This window comes from Pempheris klunzingeri, chromosome 23, assembly GCF_042242105.1.
Source record: "Pempheris klunzingeri isolate RE-2024b chromosome 23, fPemKlu1.hap1, whole genome shotgun sequence".
Classification (NCBI taxonomy): Eukaryota; Metazoa; Chordata; class Actinopteri; order Acropomatiformes; family Pempheridae; genus Pempheris; species Pempheris klunzingeri.
The window spans coordinates 1369866-1395240 of record NC_092034.1 but is presented as its reverse complement, the minus strand read 5'-3'; the positions used below and the strand labels follow the sequence as shown (position 1 = coordinate 1395240).

Here is a 25375-nt window from a genome sequence, read left to right as displayed (position 1 = left end):
AACTTATAATTTGCATCCCCGACTGGCGCCCTTTCCTCATGCTCTGTCTGTCTGAAGATGTACTTGTAACATGGTGTAACAACATGAGGCTGAAGGGTTAATGATGAACATGAACCACAGGAACAACCACGCCCAGCAGGAAAAGTTTAAAAGAACTTCCCTCTTCCTGTATCTTCAAACCCAGCACTCCATTTTGCAGAGCGAGCTCTCACCATCTGGATGTTTTCTAGAAGGTACGGTCCTGTTTTTTCTGTAAGTATTAGTGCCATATATGGATGTTGTATCTATAAACATTAATACTTGACATGTGTGACCTGACAGACTTGCTTATATGACGAAAAAGGTCTTTGATCTAAACTGTAAAACTTTGATGACACAGTTCAGTAGTCGATGAGGAAATGGTGAGAAAAGATTTAATGACAGATTTAATATTTGAACTCCTGGTTGATGTTGAAATGTCATTCATTGTATTTGAACTTACTGAAGTTCATGGTGTCAGTATGTATTTGTCTCAGTCACTGTTGGCATTTTTAGTTTCATTTTGATATGTTATGAAACGAAACCTGTTGGTCTTTTCGCGCCAAGATGAGTCAGCTCTCATGTAATGTAATGAGTGCCACTCGGTTCTTTTTACATTTCTGGTGTGAGATTTTGGCTGAAATCAGCTGATTGATGTCATTTTAACATCAATTAACTTTATTATTGTAACCTTAGGTAAAAAAAAAGCCTCCCAAAAAGAAGAAGGACAACCAGACTGTAAGTAACAGCTCAGCCATTAACAATGTTCTGTAGTCAGAGCTTTTCTTGTGTCGCCTCGGTGTTCAGTAAAATCCAGCCAGTGCTCTAACGTGGGTTTCTTTTCTATGCACAATGAGCCACAGCCTGACTGATTAGTTTGTTTGCATTACTTTATCAGGACAATCCTGACCACAGAAGCTCCACCCCCATGGAGCGTCCACAGCCAGGTGGAGCCGCAGCCCCTCAGGTGAGCTCTTTCATCACAAGTTGATTTAGAAATAAGACATTTGGACGTTTTTGAGAGGAGAAGCTAATGTTTGAGCCCTTTCTTAGGTCTACCATGAATATACCATTTTGTGGTATTTGATATGATTAATATTCTAGCAGATACTAGAAACAGCAAAACAGGCAGCTTAGACAATATTCACTCTCCCTCTAGCTTTGGTTTGCTCCATCTACTCCTGAGTGTCTCTGACCAGACATGATCAAATTTAGATGATCAAGAAATAATGCAACTGTTCTCATTCAGTCATCCTACAGTAGGTTCTGTTTCCTCGTTTGACGAGGAAAAAGGGAAAAATGAGTACATTTTGTTATTTCATCTAGAGGAGGTGGTCGGCTAAATGATGATAAATTCAGAACCATCTTCAGTAACAACCACACATTGTTTATTTAAACAGGAGGATGTCTTTATGCATTGCAGTGTCTGTCAGCACCATTTCTGGGACATTTAGAACAAAAACACAGAATTTAACTGATTCAGTCTCATTTTAATCTACTGTGCCATAAATTTGCAAGTATGATTAACAATTAATGTAATTACTACCACCAAAGTTACCATATGAATAGCTAGTGGGAAGATGTTGGCCGTTCTAAAGAGCATTAGGGAGAGAGAAAGAGTGTGACTACAGACAGAAAAACATTTTGAATTCACTGAAGGAGTCCTTGTGTTGTGCCCAACATTTCGAGATAGTGGAGAGGACCCCCATCCAATAAATACTTAGGGAACACATGAATATAGCAACCATCTGCCACCTTTGATGAGAAATAAATACTCAAAGTGTGAGTTTAACAACTCCACAGGCTGCAGGTTAAGGTTTAAAGTCATTTCAACCTTTTCTCACTCTGCAGACTGTTACACGTGAACAAGTGAGAGTGAAGGAGGAGGACGATGGTGGATCCACTGTGAGTCCACAGCGATACACTGTGAGTAGACAGCGATGGACTGCATGCACAAAAGGTCGACATTTCTATTACAGGAAGGACGTGTAACTTATTCCCTCTCTCTGATTTCTTGCAGGGTGAACAGCAGTTACATCGCTTCATAGTGAAATACAGTCAGACTGATGCTAGTGAATACCCTTTTTACTGTGATCGACCTCGCACAGTGCTGGAGGCACTAAGATCGACTAAAACCTATCATGAAAAGATGAAATATGATGAAAATGTTGTGATTCAGCTGGGTAAAGAGGATGGGAAAACTATTGTTGCAACACATTTCCCTTGTTCTTGTATTGTGGAGGGGGAGGTTTTGATCATATCAAGTAATCCAACAAAGATTGAAGAGGCCAAAGACCAACAGAACGAAATAATCCATTCGAAGGAGAAATATTCTGTCTTCTTCATTGATACAGTAGGAGGAAAAGACACCAAACAGAAGAAGCTTTTTAGAAACAATGCTGTCAAGAGCTTCAAGTATCTGTGTGTCTATGGGGAAAAGGGGAGAGGGATGACTGTAGAAGAGGCTCTGAAGAGAGACGGCCGCTTCATAGATGATCTCACCAACTTCACTCTGACTGACAATGACAATCCAAACAGCATCATGATATGTTCAGAGATAGTTGACAATCTAGATCAAAAATCGTTCAAGATACGTCTTCCACGGAACCGCAAGAAGAATGATAAAGAACAGCAGGAAGAGCCGCCGCGGCAGTATGACACAAGGTCAGCGGTAGGTGTAGTACATCAGAAAGGAGTCAGTGTCAGGGCAGAAGCTGAAAAGAATGGCGGCACTGTCAACACTCAGGAGATCTATGAAAGACTGCGTCAGCAGTTTCCAGATCTGAAAAAGTTGATGGAGAGTAGATTCCCCGGTGATTCTTATCAGAAAGCACTGAGTCTGAGGAAGGAAAACTTTGGAAAGATCCAACATTCATTCAGTGAAATTCACAGAGTCAAGAAACTGCTAGGACTGGGGGAGTCTGTTTGCAAAGTGGTTATTCAGGATGTGATTTGTGGTTCAGGCTTTGTGTTGTTTGACAACTTCATCTTGACTAACGCTCACTTGTTCAAAGATTGTGTTGAAGGAGAAAAGCTGAAGGAAGGCATAAAGGTGTTTGCTATCTTTAACTATGAAGATCCTGAGCCACAAACAAAGTCTTACTACTTCCAACTAGCTCACCACCGTGACACCTGCGGTCAGGATTTCCTGGATTATGCCATATTTGAGCTCAACCCTCAGGGATATAGAGGCAGCATAGAAGCAGAGGATGTTGAGGTGCCACCAGGGCTGTTGAAGAACTTTGGACCAATACCTCAGAATGGTGAAGGCTGTATTATTGGTCACCCAGGAGGAAACTTGAAAAAAATGGATCCTATATGTATAATTGAGAAAGAGAAGAGAGAGCAAGCTGTCACCAGTAATTTAGGTGACTTCAAGGATCACCTGTTCACTCTCTGTGCAATCAATCACAGCATCAAAAATGATCCCTGTGCAGATGTTATCATGACCTACAACACGTTCATGTATCACGGCTCCTCTGGCTCCCCGGTGTTTGATGCTCGTGGCCAAGTTTTTGGTTTGCACACTGGTGGCTTTTTCTTTGGGTCTCCAAAGCCTGGCGAGAGTGTGATAGAGTTCGCCAATCCTTTGATTCGTATATTTGAACACTTTGTGACTAAGCTGAAGGAAAGGGGAAAAGAGGGGTTGTTGAGTAAAATCAAGAAGGAAATAAATGGAAACTCAGACCTAAAAAAGGTGTTCAAAAATGTAACTGACACTGTTGAGTTAATGAACACTGACTAAGTATCCAGAAGCTCCTCAGACAAGTGTCCAAACACATCTGGCTGCACTAGTTGTTGTTCTCTAAAATCATCATACTCCCAGTGGCTGCATGACCAAAGTGATTTTAAAAATTCACTGAAACTGAGCCTCCGACTCGCCAAACTGAGCTTTGTTCGTCATTACAGCAATTTTCAATGCTTCATTTCAGTTTGTTGGTTTCTGTTTAATGTATTTTTGGGGCTCAGGGAGTGTTTAGTTATTACTTACTGTTATATAAGAGTTGTCATTGGTTTTTATGGGGGAAACATTTGTTCTAAATATAACTTGACTTGAACACTATCACATTTGACTTGATTTTCCCTTTCATTACTGTCCATAATCTGTCTAATGAATAAGCCACTTATGTTGAACCAATGTAAGACAAGAGTGTAACTTTATACTGATATATATGATACTCTGCTTTAACTTTATGCTGATATATGATACTCTGCTTTAACTTTATGCTGATGATACTCTGCTTTAACTTTATATATGATAAAGCCTTGTCTGTTTTGTCTTGATTGTAATGATCTAATGCAGTATATCAAATTGACTTCATGACTTCCTGTGTCCGGTGTATAACATCCTGGTGGACATGCATTCTTGGCTGATTCAGTTGACTGTATGGTTTCCACCTTTTTGTACGAAGTCTAAAGTTGCATTAAAACACTCAGAGGCTAATTCTTTCTTGTCAGTTTCTTTATTCATTCTAGATTTTCCAGCGCAGTTTTGTTTTATTATTGTTATTTCATTTTTTACATTTAATGCTTTATTTGAAAAAACAGCTAAAGAGTGACAGAAAATAGATGGGGAGGACATCCATCAAAGATGAGCCACCAGGGTGCCCCCAAGAATAATAATAATAATAATTTCTTAGTGTAATTAAGTTTTATTGGGGAACGGGGAGGCAGATTTCATTTTATTAATATTTTAGACTTTCAGTCTGTACGTGATAAATAAAACGATGGTAAGCTTGTTACACCTTGAAATTATTAGTTTGTCATGTCAGGAAACATGTAGCTCCTCACTGCTGTCACTTTTCCTGACTCTGTGTAAGTGCTGAGTCTGTTTACTGTTGCCAGAATCAAGTGATATTCCTTATTATTGACGTAAGAAAACATCTGTTATTGATTTAATCATTATTATTAAGTGTATAACTGATTGATGAGCCGCTGAAGTGCAGGTGTCCAGTATTGCAAGATCCAGTATTTGATCACTCAAAACGTGCGACACCAGAAAGATATGTCTAGTTCTGAACTTCTGGAGACGTTGCTGTCATGCATGTTGATTTTATTGTGATAAAGCACCGCTTTAGTTTGTACTGTATCATACAAATGCCTTTTTAAACAGTTTGATAGTTTATTTGCACACTCCTCACTGCTGGTTCTGTTGGAATCACTAACAGAAAGACAGTTCTGTCCACATAGTGGTGTCACATAATCTGTTTACATTTCATTTAACTGTTTATTCCAGTTTTATTTTGGATGTCTGTTCTGTTCTACGATGAATTATGCTGCACTTGATGGTAAATAGTCAGCTCATTGTAGCAGCTGGAGTCAGTATGTCACCAGATTGATGGAGACTGGAGGTAAGAAGAAGAGTTTACTGTTGCCTTTGTTCTTCCTCCATTCAGTAACTGGAGTTTGGGTTTGTGTGGAGGAGGAAAGTTTTCTTTTGCCAAATCAACTTGACATTGCTTTGTTCTCAAGACTGCTGCTGTTATAACTTTGTATTTATTAAATATTTATAAAACCTCACCAGTGTGTCAGAAACTGGATTTATATGCACATTCCCAAGGTCATAGGTGCGACACCAGAGCCGGCCATATAGGCGGTCGCCTAGCACCACCTGCTGGAGGGGTGCTGCTGCAGGCTCTCACAAAAAAAACAAACGATTAAAACAATGAATAAAATAAAATAAATAACTAATCATTTGCATCCCCGACTGGCGCCCTTTCCTCATGCTCTGTCTGTCTGAAGATGTACTTGTAACATGGTGTAACAACATGAGGCTGAAGGGTTAATGATGAACATGAGTCACAGGAACAACCACGCCCAGCAGGAAAAGCTGGAGAGAACATCCCTCTTCCTGTATCTTCAAACCCAGCGCGCCATTTTGCAGAGCGAGCTCTCACCATCTGGATGTTTTCTAGAAGGTACGGTCCTGTTTTTTCTGTAAATATTAGTGCCATATATGGATGTTGTATCTACAAACATTAATACTTGACATGTGTGACCTGACAGACTTGCTTATATGACGAAAAAGGTCTTTGATCTAAACTGTAAAACTTTGATGACGCAGTTCAGTAGTCGATGAGGAAATGGTGAGAAAAGATTTTATGACTCCTGGTTGATGTTTAAATGTCATTCATTGTATTTGAACTTACTGAAGTTCATGGTGTCAGTATGTATTTGTCTCAGTCACTGTTGGCATTTTTAGTTTCATTTTGATATGTTATGAAACGAAACCTGTTGGTCTTTTCGCGGCAAGATGAGTCAGCTCTCATGTAATGTAATGAGTGCCACTCGGTTCTTTTTACATTTCTGGTGTGAGATTTTGGCTGAAATCAGCTGATTGTTGTCATTTTAACATCAATTAACTTTATTATTGTAACCTTAGGTAAAAAAAAAAGCCTCCCAAAAAGAAGAAGGACAACCAGCCTGTAAGTAACAGCTCAGCCATTAACGATGTTCTGTAGTCAGAGCTTTTCTTGTGTCGCCTCGGTGTTCAGTAAAATCCAGCCAGTGCTCTAATGTTGGTTTCTTTTCGATGCACAATGAGCCACAGCCTGACTGATTAGTTTGTTTGCATTACTTTATCAGGACAATCCTGACCACAGAAGCTCCACCCCCATGGAGCGTCCACAGCCAGGTGGAGCCGCAGCCCCTCAGGTGAGCTCTTTCATCACAAGTTGATTTAGAAATAAGACATTTTGAGAGGAGAAGTTAATGTTTGAAAGAGAGAGACAACACAAACAGCAACCAACATGCTAACAGTGACTATGTGACGAGTGGCCGACGATCCGCAGCAGTGATTCATGAACCAGAGAACCACAGCAGGAGGACCAGGACCAGGATCCACAGGAACCAGCGAGATGAGAAAGCACAGAAAGGCTCCGGGGAAGATACCAAGTTAGAGGCAGACATTTGGCTGACATGAGACATAATGATGGAGAGGAAGAGGAGGAGAGAGAATAGAGAGGAGCCCAGTGCATCATGGGAGTCCCCCGGCAGTCTGAGTCTATAGCAGCATAACTAGGGGCTGGTCTAAGGCCTGATCCAGCCCTAAACTATATGCCTTGTCAAAGAGGAAGGTTTTTAGTCTACTCTTAGATGTAGAGCTTTGTCTCTCAGTCTAGGCCTGTTGTAAACTGTGTGTGTGAGTGTGTAGATGAAGGTACCAGTTAGAGGAGAGGATGGTTCGTCTGTAGACTTTGTGTCTGTGTGAACAAACTAACATCAACTAAACTTAATGGCTGCACAGTAACTACAACACTTCACAATAACCAAACTCAATGAACATTTAAGCAAATCAAATACATTAACAGGGGTAAACCATGTATGCAGTAATGCTATGCTAATTATGCCCAGTTAGAGTTTGTTACCAGTCCTTAAAGGGGAGAAGAAGAGTCCTTGAGGGTGCTGCTGGAGGACAGGTGTGGTTCTGTGTCCTTTGCTGTGTGGTTGCAGGCTGGAGGATCCGGTCGCTCCTTTGTTCCTGTTAGTTAGCGGCTCGTTGCTAACTTGCCAGTGTGCTCCTGTTGCTCTGGTGATCAGCTGGCAGACTCTGGGTCGTGCCTGCTGGCGCTGATCTGCTTGGTTCAGACAGGACTTTGTGTCGCTGCCATGAAGGAGGTGGTCTGCTCTGGTAGAGAGGTCAGAAAAAGAGCACTGAGCTTAGCTCAGTTGATCCTCCGGGTCTAGGGCTGGAAAAAGAACTGGTCTCTCCTCCTCAGGAGAGACAATCAGAAAGAGCACCTTTCCTCTTCAGGAGAGAGGTGGGAAAGAGCTGGTTCAGTGGGGGTCACTTGGTTTTGTCGGCCTGAGGTTGTAAAATCATGTGGCCAATGGTGGCTGTGGAGCTGGGTCTGGGGGTGATTTCACACCTATCTGTGAAACCCTGGGGAATGGAGTTCGGGGGAGGAGTCCATAGTTCCACAGACAGAAACGTGGTCTTCACCATGTGGTGAGGCCCAACAAGTGTGTGTGAGCGAATCAGTGTTAAGAAGAAAATTAAACGTGTGGATTCCAGTGGCATCAGCACAAGACGTGTGAGTTTAACAACTCCGCAGGCTGCAGGTTAATGTTTAAAGTCATTTCAACCTTTTCTCACTCTGCAGACTGTTACACGTGAACAAGTGAGAGTGAAGGAGGAGGACGATGGTGGATCTACTGTGAGTCCACAGCGATACACTGTGAGTCCACAGCGATACACTGACAGTCGACGGTGCAGCCCTTTGAGTCGACAGCGAAGCCCTTTGAGTCCACTGCGAAGCCCTTTGAGTCCACTGCGAAGCCCTTTGAGTCAACAGCGAAGCCTTGTGAGTCCACAGCGAGACACTAACAGTCCACAGCGATACACTGTGAGTCCACAGCGATACACTGACAGTCGACGGTGCAGCCCTTTGAGTCGACAGCGAAGCCCTTTGAGTCCACTGCGAAGCCCTTTGAGTCCACTGCGAAGCCCTTTGAGTCAACAGCGAAGCCTTGTGAGTCCACAGCGAGACACTAACAGTCCACAACGATACACTGTGAGTAAACAGTGATGCACTACATGCACAAAAGGTCGACATTGCTATTACAGGAAGGACGTGTAACTTATTCCCTCTCTCTGATTTCTTGCAGGGTGAACATCAGTTACATTGCTTCATAGTGAAATACAGTCAGACTGATGCTAGTGAATACCCTTGTTACTGTGATCGACCTCGCACAGTGCTGGAGGCACTAAAATCGACTAAAACCTATCATGAAAAGATAAAATGTCCAGATGAAAATGTTGTGATTCAGCTGGGTAAAGAGGATGGGAAAACTATTGTTGCAACACATTTCCCTTGTTCTTGTATTGTGGAGGAGGAGGTTTTGATCATATCAAGTAATCCAAAAAAGGTTGAAGAGGCCAAAGACCAACAGAACGAAATAATCCATTCGAAGGAGAAATATTCTGTCTTCTTCATTGATACAGTAGGAGGAAAAGACACCAAACAGAAGAAGCTTTTTAGAAACAATGCTGTCAAGGACTTCAAGTATCTGTGTGTCTATGGGGAAAAGGGGAGAGGGATGACTGTAGAAGAGGCTCTGAAGAGAGACGGCCGTTTCAGAGATGATCTCACCAACTTCACTCTGACTGACAATGGCAATCCAAACAGCATCATGATATGTTCAGAGATAGTTGACAATCTAGATCAAAAATCGTTCAAGATATGTCTTCCACGCAAGAAGAATGATAAAAAACAGCTGAAACAGCCGCGGCGGCAGTATGACACAAGGTCGGCGGTAGGTGAAGGTGTAGTACGTCAGAGAGGAGTCAGTGTCAGGGCAGAAGCTGAAAAGAATGGCGGCACTGTCAACACTCAGGAGATCTATGAAAGACTGCGTCAGCAGTTTCCAGATCTGAAAAAGTTGATGGAGAGTAGATTCCCCGGTGATTCTTATCAGAAAGCACTGAGTCTGAGGAAGGAAAACTTTGGAAAGATCCAACATTCATTCAGTGAAATTCACAGAGTCAAGAAACTGCTAGGACTGGGGGAGTCTGTTTGCAAAGTGGTTATTCAGGATTCAGGAGTCTGGATTTCTGGTTCAGGCTTTGTGTTGTTTGACAACTTCATCTTGACTAACGCTCACTTGTTCAAAGATTGTGTTGAAGGAGAAAAGCTGAAGGAAGGCATAAAGGTGTTTGCTATCTTTAACTATGAAGATCCTGAGCCACAAACAAAGTCTTACTACTTCCAACTAGCTCACCACCGTGACATCTGGTGCAGTCAGGATTTCCTGGATTATGCCATATTTGAGCTCAACCCTCAGGGATATAGAGGCAGCATAGAAGCAGAGGATGTTAAGGTGCCACAAGGGCTGTTGAAGAACTTTGGACCAATACCTCAGAATGGTGAAGGCTGTATTATTGGTCACCCAGGAGGAAACTTGAAAAAAATGGATCCTATATGTATAATTGAGAAAGAGAAGAGAGAGCAAGCTGTCACCAGTAATTTAGGTGACTTCAAGGATCACCTGTTCACTCTCTGCGCAATCAATCACAGCATCAAAAATGATCCCTGTGCAGATGTTATCATGACCTACAACACGTTCATGTATCACGGCTCCTCTGGCTCCCCGGTGTTTGATGCTCGTGGCCAAGTTTTTGGTTTGCACACTGGTGGCTTTTTCTTTGGGTCTTCAAAGCCTGGCGAGAGTGTGATAGAGTTCGCCATTCCTTTGCTTCATATATTTGAAAACTTTGTGACTAAGCTGAAGGAGTGGGGAGAAGATGAGTTGTTGAAGAGAGTTGAGGAGGAAATAAATGGAAACTCAGACCTAAAAAAGGTGTTCAAAAATGTAACTGACACTGTTGAGTTAATGAACACTGACTAAGTATCCAGAAGCTCCTCAGACAAGTGTCCAAACACATCTGGCTGCACTAGTTGTTGTTCTCTAAAATCATCATACTCCCAGTGGCTGCATGACCAAAGTGATTTTAAAAATTCACTGAAACTGAGCCTCCGACTCGCCAAACTGAGCTTTGTTCGTCATTACAGGTTAAGTTTGTTAAGTTAGTTAAGTTAAGTTTGAGTGATTTTCCAGTGAATTTCATTTTCTACATTTAATGTTTCATTTGAAAAAACAGTTAAAGAGCGACATAAAATAGATGATGAGGAGAGAATTGTAATGTCTTAGTGTAGTTAAGTTTTGTTGGGGAACGGGGAGGTAGAGGTGGATTTTATTTTATTAATATTTTAGACTTTCAGTCTCTATTCTGTTTTGTTCTGTTTTGTTCTCTCAAATTTTACCTATCCTTATTTTTGAACTCTTCTTTTATGTCACGAACGAATGTTAAGAACTGATTTTGGTTTGTCATGTCAGGAAACATGTCACTCTTCGTAAGTGCTGAGTCTGTTTACTGTTGCCAGAATCAAGTGATATTCCTTATTATCGATGTAAGAAAACATCTGTTATTGATATAATTATTACAAAGTGTGTAACTGATTGATGAGCCGCTGAAGTGCAGGTGTCATGTTGCTTTGGGCTTTGGTGCCCCCTGGTTTAAGGTAACATACAGGGTTCACAAAAAGTTAGGGATATTCGACTTTCAGGTGAAATTTATGGAAAATGTAAAAAGTGAATGCTACAGTGATATTATATCATGAAAGTAGGACATTTAAGTATCAGCATGCACTGGTAGTTTCTTCATCTTAAACAATTTATTGAAAGAAAATCTACCAACAGTGGAGGGTAAACGAGGGTAAACGTAAAATTGGGACGTGGTCAAAGGACGTCCACTCCTCTCCTTTCTGTGACTCTTCCAGTCTCTGTATCACTGTTCCAACCTCCTGATGACACTCTGTGACCCTCTAAGCTCAGTGAACACCTCCGTCTGAGGACTTCCTGTTTGAAGCCTCCAGTGTTGAGGTGCTGCTGATCAACTGTTAGGTGTCGTCTTGGTCTCATGATGTCAGAATGTGAACAGCAGGATGAGGAGGACTGTTTAAATACCAATTCTAACTGAAGCAGGAAATGTATTGGTGGTGGTTCATCCTGAAATTTCACCTGAAAGCTGAATATCCCTAAGTTTTTGTGAGTAGTGTATATAAATGCATTCATTTAAATACAAATAACTGTTTTCTTTTTTAGGATTTTTAATAAAGAGTCGAATGCACGTTATACAAAGCTGTTTATTCATCATTCAAACACATTGTTTGAGTCGATCAAAGCCTTGAAAGGTTGGAAGAAACCAGAATAATCTGATGAATGCGCATCATCAAGACGCAAATATATACTTATGATGAACAAATTGGAGATGATAAACTAGTCTCTATTTCTAAAGCAGCACTGCCTGAAGTGTCATGTTGATGGTTTCAGAAAGTACCCCTCTCCTAACTGCAGTGTGAGGAAGGTGTCGAGGGGTGGGGGGGTTCAGACGCAGCACACTGAGACCTTTACAGCTTCTTCAGATTCATTTTGACAAAAACAATGAACTGATCATTTCCAAAGCCGCAGTAGTGAAGTCACAATATTCTGCTCATCTGTACAGCTTTTACTCATTGGCCTCGGTCTTCTTCAACTCCTCCTTTTATGAGGAAGTCCTCCAACTCATTCATTTCCTCTTGTTACCTCCTTCCTCGTACTCATCTTTATCCATTCCTTCTCTTCTAATTCTGCTGTTACTCTTGACCTTTGATCACCTTTTGTCGTTCCCCTCTCAGTCATCCTCCTCATCTCCTCTCAAAGCGTTGCGGAGGCTCCTCCAGAACTCAGCGCTCTTCTCCTCTTCCTGAGGCCACTCCAGGTAGGTTGTGGAGCTCATGAGCTTGCGCAGTTTGCAGAAACGTTTGGGAATGTCGTCCTTGGACAGCGGTTCCAGCAGGATCAAGATCGCCGCATCTCTGCCAGAATTCCCGTCGAAAAGCCAGAAGTGGGAGAAGTCCAGCTCGTAGCGGCACCAGTCAGACTGCACAAAATTTTCAGAGAGGACAAAGACGGTGCGTCGGCTGCGCTCCATGGCGCTCATGATATTGTCCACAATCCAATGTCCGGGAAGGAAGTCCCGCTTGTGGAGGCACAGGGTCAGAGACCGGTTTCTTCTAGGATTCACAGAGTCTTCATCATTCTCCCTGTGGGAGAACAAACCAGAGAGCAGGTTATGTTTCCTCACAGGTTTAAACTTTATTTATGGCCTAGCATTCTTCTAATTTAGTCATTTTTCTCCAAGTAGTACAACTGAGCTGAATGCGATTTCACAAAATACTCAACTATTCTCACTTGTCACCAATTCACCATTTTGCTGAAGTGCAGTGAAGTGATGCCACGTTTTTCAAGTTATAAAGAAAATGATGATGAAAAATATCAAAAGAAGAGTGAATAACTAATAAGAACGACTGGCTGACATTTGTTGAAGACATGGCACAAAAAAGTCCTGCCAAACATTTGGAATTTCCAAAAATCCTTATACTAGAAAAGTGGTGTGGGGTATCCTGATAACCTTGTACCAGACTTTATTTCTTTTTTTTTTGAGGATTTGACCTGATATACCTCGTTCAGAAGGTATGATTCATGACACAGAAACATATGAAAATAATCGCAGTGCCACATGTTGGCACAAATCTCTTGTTCCTTGGCCTGTGACCCAGTTTTCTACCAAATCTCACTGAAATCGACCAACTGCACTAAAATTGTACTAATGTTAGTAGAAAATTTGGATGTTACCTTGGCTCCTCCAGCTCAGGTACCAGGTAGTTTTCCACCCAGCTAGCATCTCTCTCACTGTAGGACACGAAGGCGTCAAAGGATAGCAATCCCTCTGAATCCCCATTATCTCTGTTTCGCCGCCGTCGGCGGGAGCTACGCTTGGCCTTCAGCCATGCCCATGTCATCTTCAGGTACCAGAACACATGGAGGCGCCACAGCAGGACGCACACCAGGACCGCAACAAGCAACACGACCCCACAGCTCACCGACACAAATAAAACCCGGTGGCACTCGACAACGGAGAGGCGGACTGTCCCCACTGGTTTCCCATTGTGGTAGAAGGGAGAGTCGCAGGTGTAGCTGTCCTCTCCATCTGTTAGATTCACGTCTCCATCTGTTAAACGCACTTCTCCGCCTCCTTTAATGCCCGACTGGAGGAAAGCAACGAAGTCACAGGAGCAGACAAATTTGTTCTGACCCGCCTGGAGGCTCTGAAGTCGTTTGTATAACTTGAGGTCAGAAGGGGCGAACATGTTCAAGGTGTTTGACTGTGGAAGAAAAGGAGGGGTCACCATGGGGAACCCAAAGAGGACTGGAGGAGGAAATAGGAATTGTAATTGGTCCTTACCTGTATTCTCAGTGTTTGCAGGCTGGGAAACAACCATCCAGGAGGCAGCCTCAGAAGCTTGTTCCCAGAGAGGTGGAGCTCTCTCAGGGCAGGCAGGACCAGGGAGAAGCTGTTGAGATCATTGTGGCTCAGATCCAACACCTGCAAAAGGGAATAGTGGTTTATCACGTGTCAGGCCAGTGAAGAGTACTGCTACAGTGTGCACACTCAGTACCTCCAGAGTTGTGGGTAGACACGGGGTGATGGTTGTAAGTTTAGCCCTGGAGATGTTAAAGTATTGCAGGGTTGACGGCCAGGAGCAGCTTTGGGGCATGGAGCTATATCCACTCCTGCTGACGTCAAGGTGGGTCAGTTTGGAAAGCTTCAGGACCAGGTGGCTCAATGTGGACAAAGACTGGACAGCAGAGACACAAACTGGTCATTTCATCGTCAAAATGTATGCTTGGATTCATACCTAAAGGGACAGTACACTGATTTTACATGTGGTGATGGGTTTACCCAGGAAATTTAAGTGTGCTAACAATGTGATCACTTGGGTTCCTGCTCCCTGAAAAATCCTGTAACTCATATGAATTAATGGAAAAACCATGAAAGCTCCAGTTCCAACTTTCATGAAGGCACCTTCAGAGCGTTTCCGCTGATGTTTAAAACTCGCAAGTCCTTCAGAGTGCCTTTTCCGTCGCACAGCGTCTCCCCCAGAGTCAGGTCAGTGAGCAGGTTGTCGGACAGGTCCAGGTACTGCAGGCTCGCCAGCAGGCCGGATGTGCGACACGGCATGACGTACGCCTGAGAGCAAAAGTCACCTTTCACTAATAAAGCTCAGAGAGTTGGGAAATAATGTAGCATGCTTCTGTGAATCAATCTTGTTTGTCTTTTGTCTTTAACTTTCCAAATAAATATTGAGTTCTGAGATTTAACTCAGACTTTCACTCTGAAGTCAAGACTTTGGGAAAAAAATAATTTGAGATTGCAGAGCGTTCTTTGGCCTAAATGTTTGACTTATTTTGCTGAATTCTGAACTTTAATCTCCCTAAATTTGATGCCAGAAATCTGACACGACATTTGACATGCAGTCGGCAGATGTAGTGGTTATCACATGTTACACGCACGTGCCACATACCACCCTTTTCTTTACCTGGGAGTTTATGACGGACACCTTCCGGGGGTACTGCAGCAGAAACCCCAACTGCAGCAAGGAGGTGAACTTAAAGACATCCAGCACCACAGCGTTTTGTATGAATAAGTTGTCGATGCTTTTGTGATCAGTCCAGTTGGCTGGCTCCCACCTAACAACCAAAACCGACCGAGAAACAACAAACTATTCATGCAGCAACAGCGGTTCTGTTGATTATAGGCTTACAAAGACAGCTCTCGTCGATCATTTTCAAATATACCAATAACTGATCAACTATTTTCAATCAAAAGTTTTTTTTGTTTTTTTTTAATAAAAGCAAGATGCTGCTATTGACACATCAATATGAATCTATGATCAATTCAAAAACGGTTTTATATACTGTGTAGCCGAAGTGTCATAAATAAATAGATTAATAGATAACAAGGTCTGCCAAGAAAGTCACAAAGTCACTCAGCACATTTTGTGGGATAAAGCTGCTAAAAGGGTCTTAAAAGTCTGCAAAACTTGCAAGAATGTTTCAGGGGTTTCATGGATCGAGCTGGTGTGTTAGTTTCCTACCTGCCTTCTCCTGTCAACGTGATGCCGTCGAAGGACAAAGAAATGAGCGGCACTCCGTCCATCACCACCAGGAAGTCAACAATGGCCTCATCAGACACCGAAAGGTTGCGGAAGGTCAAGTACCTGAAGAGCGGCGTCACAGAGGAATCCCCCCGGTTGACCGACTTTTCTACCATGTGGCATCTTACATTTTCCCACACTTTTACAGCCTTGGGTAAAAATACATCCAGCAATGCCTTTCATTCTTAAGTCCAGTCTTCAGTTTAGTCACTGAAGCAGAGAAAGTAGCTTTGCGTACAACGTGGACTGCAGAACTAGAAGTGCTGGTAATTAAAAGGTGAGTGTGTAGTCAGGAACAAATTGCAGTGTTCTTGGATGATAGGGATTGAAAAGATTACCAACCGGACTGTGTGATGAGAGAGTTGGTTGTGTAAGTGTTAAATATATTGTTCCACTGTGTAACAGTCAGTATTACAGCTGGGATGTTTGTTTTAAATGTTTATGGCACTAAAAGTACACGATCGTGTAAAGAAAAGGAAGTTATATCCAGACCTGACTCTCCTCTTGGCTGTTGCTGTGAAGGGCTGAATAGTCCGTCTCCCCGTCACATGGAGGTCCTCTACAACGATCGGCGTCTCAGGGTATGTCACGTCACCGAGCACAGCCGAGGCTAAGGTTATGTCTTTTAAAAATGGCCTGTGGAGGCTTAAAGTGACACGACCCAATGGCCAGACGTCTGCCAGAGCGCCGGACTCGTACCTGCAGAGAGAGAAGGACAGGAGCTCAGGTTTAAGGAGACCTTTAATAATACAATACAATCACGTTGTAATGTTTCACTCAATATCTTCACTAAATTCCACTTACCTGCTGTCTGAAATATTCCCAAATGTAGTTTAGTCCACCGCTCTCAGCTGTTTTAGAGAGCTTTTTTTATTTTTTAAATGCAACTACATGTTGTATGTATATTGTGACACGATGTATATCTCCAGAATGAAGATGACTTGCTTATATTCTAAACTCTGTCTTTAAAAACCAACCCTGCATTAGAGTTTTGCTGTGGTCAGTCCTGCCCCCTGCTGGGACTGTCATACCGACCTGTACTTTAAATGTATAGAAAAAGACATCCTCTAGTGGACCGGTGGTGGTAAGGCAGGCTTTGGTGTGAGACTAGGCTGCATTGACGTGTCGGCCACAGCGATGTTTGATTTACTACCACTAGGTGTCGCAATTGTCGACAAATGTTCTTTCATGTTCTGCAATGACACACACTCTAAAACATCACACATCTGTCTTGAACCTTGTCAGGTTGTTGGCGTGCACGGTGAGCTCCTCCAGCTGCATGACTCCAGCCAGATCTCCTCTTTTTATCTCCTCCAGAGCAGGACCTCCAAACTGTAGCCTCCTCAGCCTGACCAGGCTCTGAAACAGTGGAGGAGAACCCAGGCAGCTGGAGGAGACGAGAGTATGTGGATACGTGAACATCACATGCGATGCAGAGGGTTCTGCTTGTCCTTGTACAATAATCCAAGTGCGTTACCTGTACGGGTTGTTGAGCAGGTTGAGGTTCTGCAGAGCTCCTAGTTTGCTGAACCATTTGTGACTGAGGGCAGTCAGCAGATTGTCGGACAGATCCAGCTCCTCCAGGCTCCACAGAGAGTCAAACGCTGATGGATGGATTACAGCTAGTCTGTTACCTGGAGGACAGTGATATCTACTTATAAAAACATTCTGCATTTCAACAAAAAAATTATCAGGGGTTCCACAGGGGTCAACCCTCGGACCACTGATTATTATTAATCATTATTTTCATTGTTGTCTTTATTGTTGGTTTTGCATTATCACTGCTGTTAGTCCATCTCTGAGGTCATCAGGTGGTGATGCACCTACAACAAGATCCAGATTTGGTTCTGTGCTTTTAATTACTTAGTAATTTAATTACTCAGTTCTCCACAACAACTTTTTCAGAGCCAAAAAAAAAAAATTTAAGTTCAAAGTTCTTGACTTTTTAGGCACAGCAACATATCATACCTATAACTCCAAGACAACTGGACAAACTCAATCTGTTAATGAAGATCAGGCAATATAATGAAAAAGCTCCAGAACGGCTTCTAAATGGAAGTTTAGGATTGTTTTGTCAATTTTACATACATTTCAAAATGAATTGACAACTTAACTGGTTAATTACGTATAGTTATCAATATCCCTTACTCATTATATTAGTCGTATTTATAGTATATGTTCATCATACTGTGTTTCTATATCTAATGGTATTTTTATGGCATTGTTCAATAACATATTCCATCTGCCATTGCCATAATATCACGAGAGCTTTCTGACTTTGTTAGGTGTTGAAGACTCTCTGTCAACACATTAGTAGATGTGTTTCAGGTTTTCAGAGGGACTGAAGAGAGAAACTGAATATTAATGTCTGAACTACCTCCCGTTTTGCAGTTGTGACTCCTTGAAGAAGAAGAAGAAGAAGAAGAAGAAGAAGAAGAAGAAGTAGCACTGTGCACATGCAGTATATGATCAAACCCAGTGAAGTCACATCAGCATTACCTTGGAGACTCAGAGCCCTCAGTTGCATGTGGCCTGTCAGATCATCTTCGGTTACCACGGAGATGTTATTGAAGGACAGATCAAGAGTCAGGGCGCGATCTGTTACTATGGGAACTCGGTTAAATTTGCCATTGGAGCAGTTACAGGTGAGCCGTTGGTCACAGCGATGGCAGGATGGCCTCTCGCTGTCTGGGTTTGAGCTCTGACCCCAGCACAGGGAAAAGAGGATGAAGAGGACGGGGAGGTCGAGGTTGGTCAGATGTCCCATACTGCAGGGGGGAAAGACACAGGGAGGGGGGGGAAAGGGTTATCAAGGGTACGAATCTTTCTTCATGAGAGTAAATGAAGGAGAAAGACAGAGACGGAGTCTGAACCACAGAGAGACACAGGAAGTGAAGACACCCAGGGAGGAAGTGGATAAAAGAGGAAGTCTTCTAAATTTTATGGCAACTTTCCCACAACACAACTCTATCAAAGTGAGTAAATACACTGCTGCCCTTAAAGCTGGACTAAAATGTGTTTCACCTCTTCTCATGAAATGATTGTGACAATGTGATTTATTCTTGATAAATAAAGTTTATATCTTCTCAACTTTATTGATCAAACTCTACCAAACACATCACAGTGAAACTTAAACCACAATGAACCTTTGCAAACTGTGGATTCAGGCTTTAACAACATTGGAGGTATTGAACAATTATTCCAACGTTATGGGCAGCAGTGTAAATGAAGACGCAGGGAGGAAGTCGAACTCAACTCAAAAACATTTGGAGGGACTTTCTTATAAACGTTGGTGGACTGGTCCTTTAGTGAGGTCTGGTCTAGATAATAAACTCTGGCCCACATTTGATGCTCCAGTGGATGAAAAAGGTGTCGGATGAGGTTTAGATCCTCTTAAGTTACCTGATTCTTTGCTGACTGCAGTTACACATTTACAAATGTTGTAAAAGTGACGACTACAAGGCCTCCAGAGTTGACGTGTCATGGTGGCGTCACACCTTCTCATGATTAAAACCTCCCAAACGCTTCAATATATTGTTGCATGCAGGAGGACAGATAGAAGATATTTCACTTATTTTGACAATATCAAGATATGCTAACTTATATTTTCCCAAACCTTAACAAGGACATAATTACTATTATAAGTTATAGTCATCTGTACATATGAAATGCTGAATTATTCCATGCAACCATCAATAAAAAATATTTATATTGATGTAATTTAAGTCGTGACACAGACAGAAAATACAACAGAAATTGAATTAAAAACAAACAGTTTCAGCAGTAAGCAACCTGCAAGAATCATTAACTGACTGCTGCTTTAAGTAAATTTGATTAAACGTATTCACCTTTTGCTGGAAACTCCGTCATGCAACATTAACTGATTCTTATTTTGGGAAGCCAAGCTGCTTTAATTCCCTGTTATAACCCTATGTAATAGTAATAGCTTCCCTTATTCTGTTATCTATCTGTTTTTCTATGCATCGTAGCTGCCGTCATAAAAAGGAAAAATGATATCTGATAACGGTCACACTTCAGGCACGACTGCATTTCTAAAATTAACTCAAATCCTGTTATTTGTCTATTATCTGTGTTGCCTCACCTGATTTGTTGCCGAGCCGATTCCTGATATTAAGGGGAAACTCCGTATGACAAGAGGATGAGATGATAAGTGTCTTTATGATTGTGTGGAGAGGAAGTAAAAACTCTGAGGGTGAAAGCTCCAGCCAAGTGTGAAAAGAGGTAGTGAGCATGAAAATTTACATTTGGGAGGAAACCAGTGTGAGTGTGTGCCTACAAACTGTAAACTAAGGGATGAAGTGTTTTTTGAAGAAAAGGTTGTAATAAGTTGTGCAGTTGAGCAAATATAAATTACTTTAATGCAAAAACCTGTCCTGAGTATAACTAGACATGAGGTGCTGTGTCATCCTGAATGTGGTTTCGGTTACATTAAACACTGTAATAGCTGTTATGTGCAGGACGGAGACCATGTGCCTGTCTGGCTCCGGCACTTCCCCTTTGCTCCCACCAGAAGCACTCGTCAGGCAAATGAAGATTGCAAACATATTTTAAATTGTGCTTTGGGAGGAAGAGAAAAAGACAAGACAGAAACAAATCTTCTGCAAATAATACACCAGGTGTTACTAGAAACAGTCCAGTAGATCGCCTACAAGCTACAGTGGCTGTAATGTAATTCTTTGTTCCAGTCAAAGAACATCGTTATATAAGTGTGTGACAGCATCATGGAAAGGATCCCTACAGAGAGAGACCTGGAAGATCCTTTTGGTTTAACCACAAACAGCACACACACCAGACTACATTCACTAAAACAGGGATTTTAGAGAACAGGACACAGGAGCTGCTGGTGTAGTTAATGTGACTTTGGTGTTTTAAAGAGTAGATTCTGATATCAACCAACTCCTTAAAACACCAAAGTTTCACAATAAAACAAACAAACTAACTGTTAGAGGCAGCAGTAGACCAGCAACTCTCTGTGACATCCACAGTAAAATTACTGTTTTTGTCAATGGAGTCTGGTGCCTGCTCCCATTAGCTGCTGCTATTAGCTGCTCCACTGCTCCATTCCCAACTGTTTTGTGCACCAGCATCATGGAAAGGATCCCTACAGAGAGAGACCTGGAAGATCCTTTTGGTTTAACCACAAACAGCACACACACCAGACTACATTCACTAAAACAGGGATTTTAGAGAACAGGACACAGGAGCTGCTGCTCTGCTGCTGCCTCCATCAGTCAGTGTGTTTGTCTAATTATGTGACTTAGTTTTACTTAAGATCCAACACAATATTTTCATGGAGGCAACAGTAGACTAGTAGGCGACATAATGACCTTATGTGTTTACATCTTGGCCAACTTGCACCATTAAAAGTATTCTGATCATCTGAAGATCTGAAGTATTTGTGGGATACTGAAATAGTGGAATTGCTCTCTCCCAGTGTGTCGCTGTGCCACCAGGTGGCTCTGAACTCCACTCAGACGTTGCTCAGGTGGAGCTGAGCCCTTGTTTATCAGTGAAGCAGTCACAGTGCAGCAGTGTGTCTGAGCACTTCCTGCACCACTGTGTGCTGCAGAGACGGATATTTCTTCACCTTTCCCTCGGTTATGTATAGTATATCAGCAGATGATCCCGTGTGTATACGGTCATTCCTTCTCACTATTGTGATGGTGGTGAGTTTTGGGTTACAGCATTTTGAAATGGGCACTTTCACTTCATTGTTCACGGTCTCGTTGTGTTTCGGCCTCCTCAGAGTATCTCAGGCTGTGCTGTCTGGTGTTCAGCCTACCTGCAACTGTGGGTTCAATAGAAACACTTCAACCACAATGCAACGGGATTTTACACACTTGTATTGTGCAAAAAAATAAAAAAATAAATCTGTGTTATGTCCTCTATATGTATGTGTTCATATGCATTGTGTTTTGTATATTTGTTTTTTTAGTTCTTCTCAATTTTTTATCTCCTTTTTCTTCGATTCTGATGTAGCTGTTGTGTAATGAGAATTTCCCCCTTGGAGGATAAATAAAGGTGCATCTTATCTTATCTTATCTTATCTAGCATTCCTGACAACTGTAAAAGCCATTGAGCCTTTCCCATACAGCCCACTGGTGCTGGTACTCAGGTCTCAATAGCAGGAAAATGACTGATGACACATTTAAATCTATATAATAATAATAATGAGAAGAACAATGTAAGAATAATAAACTTTATTTGTCAGTCACAAGCGTCCCTTCATATGAAACAGACCTGAAATGACACATAAAAGCAAATTAAAAGCATTAAAACAGATAATTAGTTCACAGCTCTGGGATCAGCCGATCACGTTACCAGTCATAAGTCTGATGCGATCGGTGCAGGGCCCCCGTGGGATGTGGCCGCTGGCAGCGTGCGCCCGTTTGTAGTGGGCCTACTGGTTTTCTCCTGGGAGAACACACACACACACACACACACACACACACACACACACACACACAGACTAGAGCTGTGTGTGGAATCACATGCTGACGTCCATTTTTTTTTTAAATACAGCTTTTTCTCTGATGTCGTCTTTTGTCCACACACCCTCTTGACCCGTCACATCTCTTCTGTTTACGTCATCATGAGCCGGCAACAGGTTTTACATGTCGACACTTAAACATATAATCACTCTTCCACCATGTTCAAGAACGGGGGGGGGGGGGGGGGGGGGGGCGTCCTCGTTGGCTGTGGCATCGCTGGTCACTGGTGTGTGATCCGACACTCCCACATCCAAACAGCTTCACACCGGACACTTCCTTCCTCACAAACACATGAACTCTTATCAATCTTCTTTCAAAGCACAAAGTCACAGGGGAGACTGGGTTTCAACAAGGGCACAGGTTCGGTTTTATTTTTGACCTGAAACACAAGAACATAAAAACTACTAGTACTGATAATGATAATAATGATAATAATTCTTCCTTAAAGTTCTATTTCTCGACATGAGGCGGCATCATTTACTCTCTGGTAACGACACTTTAGTTTCTTGGACAACGAGACACAAAAGCAAAGCGAGTCTTTGGATTTGACGTCTTATGTTGAATGTGCCACATGATCTAATATGGTATGTGATAATCCAGCCGGTCTCAAGTGGTCAAATATGGTCTGCGACCCAAATTTACACAATACAAGTCATTAAATAGCAGCAGCTTTACAAGGTGGACAAGATAGTCTGGGAAGCTGAGACAACAAGATGCTCTGAACAATGAAGTGGAAGGCAGATGAAAGAAATGATGTAACCCAAAGCTGAGCGTAATCACAATAGTCTGGAGACACTGGGGCCACATGAGGACCATCAGCTCATATACAGTAAATAAACAAGGTACAGATGGAAATATGTGTGCAGGTCTGCTGTGTTACAGTCTGCTGAAAAGGGTCATTGTTAGAGCAACACTTGATCTGTGCAGTCGTGGCAATTGAAACAACAAAGCAGGAGATCTGCAGGATAAAAGGCAGGGAGGCAGCAGAGGCAGCACACCAGCTGATCCTGGAACAAGTGAGTCTACTTCACATTTCTTACAAGAAATATCACTTTATTCAGATGGAGGTTTTCTCTGCAGACACATAGACGGTTTTCTAGAATGTTTACGTTGAGTAAACAGCACTGAGTACATTTATTTGCATGCTAGTCCAGTTCAGCACCGTCGTTACTTCTCTCACTCCTCTCAACCTTCTCGACAAATTAGACTTGATGCTTTCTTAAGGATAACTCATGAATGTGTGTCTCTAACTCTTTAAAACACTTTGAACTAATTAACTAATTGACACAGCAGCAGCTCCTGAGTCCTGTTCTCTAAAATCCCTGTTTTAGTGAATGTAGTCTGGTGTGTGTGCTGTTTGTGGTTAAACCAAAAGGATCTTCCAGGTCTCTCTCTGTAGGGATCCTTTCCATGATGCTGTCACACACTTAGAATAACACTCTGAGCCTGTCAGTGGATCAAACAAGCTCTTTTAGTGGACCTACTGTGATCAGGTGCAGGTGAAGTTGCCCTCAAGAATGATATTGCAGCCCGTTTTGCAGCTGAGGTGATCTACTGGACTCCACTGATCTAAAACCCAAAAATATTAAAGGGTTATGCTTGATGACCAAAAATCCTATTTGCATTCTAGAAAAGCTTAACAAAGAGGTAATAAATAGTTTAAGCTGTTTTATAAATTGCACGCTTGCAGGAAATAGAACAAAAACGACCCTGTTCATGCCTGGACCACAAACACTGAGGCACTTTCATCCTTCCTCTGACACTGTTGATGTTGTAGAGGAAATGCTAAGATCTTTTACTAATGTAAAACTCTTCAGAAACAGTCTTTGCTGCTGTGTGTGGACCAGCAGCAGCAGCATGAAGTCCCTGTGTGTGTGCCTCACGCTCTGCCGCCTCCTGACCCTGAACTCGGCCGTCCCGCTCAACTCCACCGTGGCCCGGCACACGGGCCTCTGCGACTACGTCAGGCAGCAAAGCCCCCACGTCACCGGAGGGTTCATCCCACAGTGCGACGACTACGGCAACTTCCTCCCGCAGCAGTGCTCAGGCTCCACCGGGTACTGCTGGTGCGTCAACGTCATCACCGGAGTGGAGATACCGGACACGAGGACGATGCCGGGGGCCGTGCCGGTTAACTGTGGTGAGGGCCCACGTTTTGGTCTTCATAGGAGCAAACGTGAAGCGTGGTGGTGTGATGTGGCTCACACCTTCTTCCTACACACTCACACACTGTCGGCTGTTACTGCTTCTGAACTTGAAGTTTAAGTTTTTGATACTTTTCTACTAATTTCAGAGGCAAATCATTTCTAACTTGTAAAATCTGATACATAACAGCATTTATAGTTTCCTCCAGTTACAACTAAACAATGATCCAGTCATATAATCATGTATCTACACTGTAAAACCATAAAGCTGGACTAAAATGTGTTTCACCTCTTCTCATGAAATGATTGTGACAATGTGATTTATTCTTGATAAATAAAGTTTATATCTTCTCAACTTGATTGATCAAACTCTTCCAAACAGATCACAGTGAAACTTAAACCTGAACCTTTGTATTCAGGCTTTAACAACATCGGGGGGATTGAACAATTATTCCAACTTTAAGGGAAACAGTGTATGAATATAATGCTGACGTCCTTTTGTGATTGAATGTAAATGATTTTACTTTTGATACGAAAAGTAAGTTGCTGCTAAGCGTGTGTTTGTTTCATGTATTCTTCTAATAATACAGTTTTCACACCCGTGGCAGGGCTGCACAGTGCTGGCCAACACTTTCTGTTGACTCCAGGATAATTACCAGAAAAATATGTACATCTGAGCTTTAACTGGAGTTTGACGCCCTCAGGGGGAAGCTCCACAGGGATCCTGCCATCTTCCTACAAATATCTCAGGAGCTGCTGTGATCCCATGAAGAAGAACACAACACACTGACAGACCGTTGAAGTGACAGATGATATCTTTTGCAGACATGGAGTTCTACTGCCCCTACGGCTGGTCCCGCTTCGGCAGACGGTGCCTCGTCTTCATCGACAGCCCGAAGACGTGGGTGGAAGCCGAGGTGAGGAGAGAACGGGGAGGGGAACACAAGACAGGGCAAAGGGCAAGCTCATACTTCCAGTCATGTTGTGATGATGATGATGTGTGCAAACTCTTCTTCTTCTTCTTCTCTTGTCAGCGTTACTGCTTGTTTGAAGGCTCCAACCTGGCGTCGATCCACAGCTACGAGGAGAGTCACTACATCCAGTCTTTGACCAGAGGAAGCACCCACAACTTCCCCGAAACCTGGATCGGGGGGCACGATGC

General features: G+C 42.5%; 3 protein-coding genes and 1 long non-coding RNA gene across 5 annotated transcripts; 3 read left to right on the top strand and 1 right to left on the bottom strand.

Annotated features, from left to right (window-relative positions):
- Positions 1-190: 190 nt before the first annotated feature.
- Positions 191-4453, top strand: LOC139222550 (serine protease FAM111A-like). Of its 2 annotated transcripts, none has more exons than XM_070854342.1 (5): positions 191-233; positions 715-756; positions 917-985; positions 1870-1944; positions 2039-4453. In XM_070854342.1, exons 3-5 carry the CDS (start codon positions 947-949, stop codon positions 3761-3763), a joined length of 1839 nt encoding a protein of 612 aa, XP_070710443.1. In that variant the 5' UTR covers positions 191-233; positions 715-756; positions 917-946; the 3' UTR covers positions 3764-4453. The 2 variants fall into 2 exon arrangements, with proteins under 2 accessions (XP_070710443.1, XP_070710442.1); XM_070854341.1 differs by having other exon boundaries at positions 198-252.
- Positions 4454-4768: 315 nt separating this feature from the next.
- Positions 4769-11365, top strand: LOC139222572 (uncharacterized). The gene is made up of 3 exons (XR_011585932.1): positions 4769-4831; positions 4864-4964; positions 11000-11365. It is a non-coding gene; the product is annotated as an uncharacterized lncRNA (long non-coding RNA).
- LOC139223141 (serine protease FAM111A-like) lies at positions 6634-10516 on the top strand. The gene is made up of 4 exons (XM_070855107.1): positions 6634-6672; positions 7558-7656; positions 8121-8195; positions 8626-10516. The coding sequence occupies exons 1-4, from the start codon at positions 6634-6636 to the stop codon at positions 10363-10365; spliced, it is 1953 nt and encodes a 650-aa protein (XP_070711208.1). The 3' UTR covers positions 10366-10516.
- Positions 11366-11660: 295 nt separating the features above from the next.
- tlr2 (toll-like receptor 2) lies at positions 11661-19704 on the bottom strand. Its single transcript, XM_070854336.1, has 12 exons — positions 19660-19704; positions 18057-18325; positions 17035-17191; positions 16795-16944; positions 16050-16256; positions 15498-15620; positions 14940-15090; positions 14426-14590; positions 14019-14198; positions 13805-13945; positions 13195-13724; positions 11661-12602 (listed from the first exon to the last, which is right to left on the bottom strand). Exons 2-12 carry the CDS (start codon positions 18322-18324, stop codon positions 12191-12193), a joined length of 2484 nt encoding a protein of 827 aa, XP_070710437.1. The 5' UTR covers position 18325; positions 19660-19704; the 3' UTR covers positions 11661-12190.
- Positions 19705-25375: the final 5671 nt, after the last annotated feature.